Here is a 3603-nt window from a genome sequence, read left to right as displayed (position 1 = left end):
TACAGAGAATCTGTGACTTTATTGATTCATTTTCTACATGTTCCTGTGAGAAAGCATACGTCATTAAAAGATAAAACAAAACATCTGTTTAAATCAGAAAAGTGTTCTGTGGAAGGTACAACCCTTTCCATATCATTGATTGATTAAGTAAAGCTAATTTTTGAGTTTATCATACTCTGATAAACCTTGCAACAAGATACCTAAATTAATACTTGAAAAAACATATAGAAAGAATGCCAATACCTGTACAAAATGTAGACTCCATTATCTGCACATGTATTCTAATCTGCTACTTTTAATATTAAGATGCATGATAAAACCATAAAAATGTATGCTTAATAATTCTTTGGAACTAAAAGCAACTGTTTATTAAATAATTACATTGTAAGACCATAAATAAATGACAATGCTTGTTTAACTGTTGAAGTATCTGTGGCTTAATTTGATTTAATATGATACTCCACTTATATTATTCTTGACCATTCTTGAACATCTGCATGTCATTGCCTCAAAAGTTGAAATATCATTAGGGCTTAAGTGGTTATGTGTAAATGAACCTTGTTTCTAAACATAGATTAGAAATGGACAAACCTTCTGCTGGGAAGTTGAATTGTCATCACTGAGCAGGTACGTTAACTTTAAGCCCTTATACTACCTCTTGTTCTGCATTGAAAATGAAATCACTCGTGTACATTCTGAAAACATAAAAGATTTGAGAATAACATACTGAATATATGTGGAGTCCTGGGAAAGTTAAACTTTCATCCACCGATATCCCTCCAGATCAGTTTAATTGCGCAATTAATTTACAGATGAAATGAAAACCCTTATGATTCCTATCTTGGTTTATTTAATGAAAGGGTTTAATAATCTGCAAGTTTGAATCATATAGCTTAATTTGTTTTCACTGTTTTACTATGTTTTTATTTTATTAATCATCCAAGAGTGCTGCCATTATCTTTTTTTAAGTGAAAGGTGCTGAGTAAGGAATGCGGTTGAAACTATTAATGTGTCCAGGATCCTGAGTATACATGTTTTTGGTATTGGTTTATCATTGTCACGTGTACCGAGATACAGTGAAACCTTGTTTTGCGTGCTGTCCAAGCAAATCATACCATACATGAGTACATCAGCTAGTGCAAAAGAGAAAATAAACAAGAGCGCAGAATAAAGTGTTACAGCTTACAGCTACAATTTTCATTCAGGAGTCTGGGTGGATAATACTTATCTGCTGGACTATTAACTAATCCTTCCTTAATTAATCATGCCTAAAAATATGGAATAAACGTGTTTGATAATATGCAGAACATCAATATGGACAGTTCATTCTTACATAAAACAGTTCATATGGTGCATAAACATCACTGTCTATCTTCCATTTCAGGCCAATTTCTTCTACGTTTGGTCTCCTCTTGGTGAATCTTACGGGATCTTTTTTTGCCCCTGGATCTTCTCTTGCTTGCTGGTAATGCCTCCTCGAAGTTGGCAATGCTTGACACATTGTGTTGTCGTGTGTACCTCTTGCACTTGCAAGAAGTGACTACTGTAATTTTGTAGGTTCGTGTCCCTCCATTCTGGCATTGGAGCTGAATTCTCTCAGTACGAGTCTTGTCAGTCACACAACGCCACTCTTGTCTGTTACGTCTACTCCAGTATTTCCTGCCATAACCTGCAATCCAATTAGGAAGCACTGGCACTGGTAAGCACTCTCCTGCACACACCAGCTCCTTCACTGGATTGATACTTGTGCACAGACCATCAGAAATGTATTTGGTTGATCTGAGCTCTCGACAACCAACTTGAGACCGATCTAAATTACAAAGAGAACAAGTGATTTGTTTTTACATACAAATTATTTTCAAACCTCAAAAAATTGTTAATTGTAAACTTTTTACTTGTGAATGTTATCAGTCTTATAAAATTCTGCTTTGCTTGAGAATTCTTACTGTTTATTGTTTTAATCTATTTTCACAAAGTGAATTATATTGTGTTAAAGGTTATTTCATCTTTTCTATCCACAACATCATCAAAAACATTTATTTTTCATATTTAATGTAAGTCAAATCAATAAAAATAATCTGTTCTACTGAACATGTGTCTTTTTAGGAGTACAAGAAACATATTTTTGAGACATTACTTCCAGTATCTAAGACTGGCATACAACAATATCTGTGCAGTGTTTTTCAAAAATTACCCAAACATGTCAATGCCAAACATTTTGACATGACATTTATTTTGTTTGTTACTTTCCAAGCTCCTTTCACTTTTAGGCCATCGTAGCCGCAGGAAAAAAAAAAATCCAAGAGCAGGTATTCATGTTCCATGTCTTTTGGTTGTTCTTGGCTTTTTTTTTGTCTTTAAGTGACAACTTTAATTGAATATAGTTTACCTTAAAATAAATTCACATCATTGGAAAATTAGCTAATTTAGTTTAGAAAGCGATAGCTATAAATCAAAACCATTGTCTCTAGTGATTTGTTGTATATTGATACACAAATCTAAATTGGCTCACCACTTTCAATTTGGAATAAAGTCACTGAAATTCTGCCAGTTGAGGCAGTGCCATATATGGCCTGACGGTCTCTTTGAAGGCAATGCAAAGATAGGTCGATTACAAATTTAGCCAACATGATAGTGCATGTAATTCCAGTAACTGTAATTGAAAACTTGCTGAACATTCAAATGCTACTTGAAACCTTCAAGCATTGAGTCGAGCAAGAGTGAACGTCTGCTTCTTAAAATCCTGCCAGAAATGCAACCTCACTGAAAGTAACTCAATGAAAAATAATTTTAGATCCACAGACAACTCAATACTTTGTATATTTTAAAATAATTTTCAGTACAATTTCCTGGAATTTTCAGTACAATTTCCTGGAATTTCCAGCACATTCAGGAAGTTTGGATAACAGTTTACACATAGCTTTGATACTCTTTTTCTTAGTTTTCATTTAAGTTAGTCATCCTCTTATTTTGTTTTTTTTATATAATTGAAATTTTTTTATCTGCAATCTGCATTTTTAGTAAAAAGACTTTCATCTATGCAGATGATACCTTTGTATGTTTTTCTATTAATTATATAAATCATGCAATTGTGCATCTTGTGCTTAAACCTAAAGTACTAACTTAGGAGAAAATCAAATCCTGCATCATCTGAGGCACTACAATCATGGAAAAAATAAGTTTTAAAAACAAAGAATATTATTTAAAATATATAAAAGGTACCTTTAAGATCTGAAGGGTTAGGTTGCCTTCCTCCATTCCTTGCCTGGTTTAATGTTAAATTACTTGGACTTTCATGCAGTGATACCTTGAGATTGTGGAACACTTCTGTGGCATCATTTTTAGTTTGTTCTGCTGCCTTGTCAAAAGCAAGGCAACATTTGAAAAAGATGCATGCTATCACAAAGAAAGTGCAATCAAAAGGCTGTGAAATCATGGCTCCAGAACTCTCAGGCTGAAGACCTGGTTGTAATGTTGCAGGTTTTAATGTGGAGTTACTGTGCCTTGCTTTTTATAAAGCTCCTTGGCATTCAATCAAGTGGAAACAGTGAAGCTTGAGAAAGGAAACATACAGACATATCCTGATAACCAATAGCAGGCCAG

At 33.7% G+C, this 3603-nt stretch overlaps 1 protein-coding gene across 1 annotated transcript; it reads right to left on the bottom strand.

Annotated features, from left to right (window-relative positions):
• On the bottom strand, nt 1-3559 carry sostdc1 (sclerostin domain containing 1). Its single transcript, XM_033045536.1, has 2 exons — nt 3223-3559; nt 1-1810 (listed from the first exon to the last, which is right to left on the bottom strand). Exons 1-2 carry the CDS (start codon nt 3434-3436, stop codon nt 1362-1364), a joined length of 663 nt encoding a protein of 220 aa, XP_032901427.1. The 5' UTR covers nt 3437-3559; the 3' UTR covers nt 1-1361.
• Nucleotides 3560-3603: the final 44 nt, after the last annotated feature.

This window comes from Amblyraja radiata, chromosome 2 (assembly GCF_010909765.2).
Source record: "Amblyraja radiata isolate CabotCenter1 chromosome 2, sAmbRad1.1.pri, whole genome shotgun sequence".
NCBI classification, from domain to species: domain Eukaryota; kingdom Metazoa; phylum Chordata; class Chondrichthyes; order Rajiformes; family Rajidae; genus Amblyraja; species Amblyraja radiata.
This window is presented reverse-complemented; position numbering and strand designations above follow the sequence as displayed.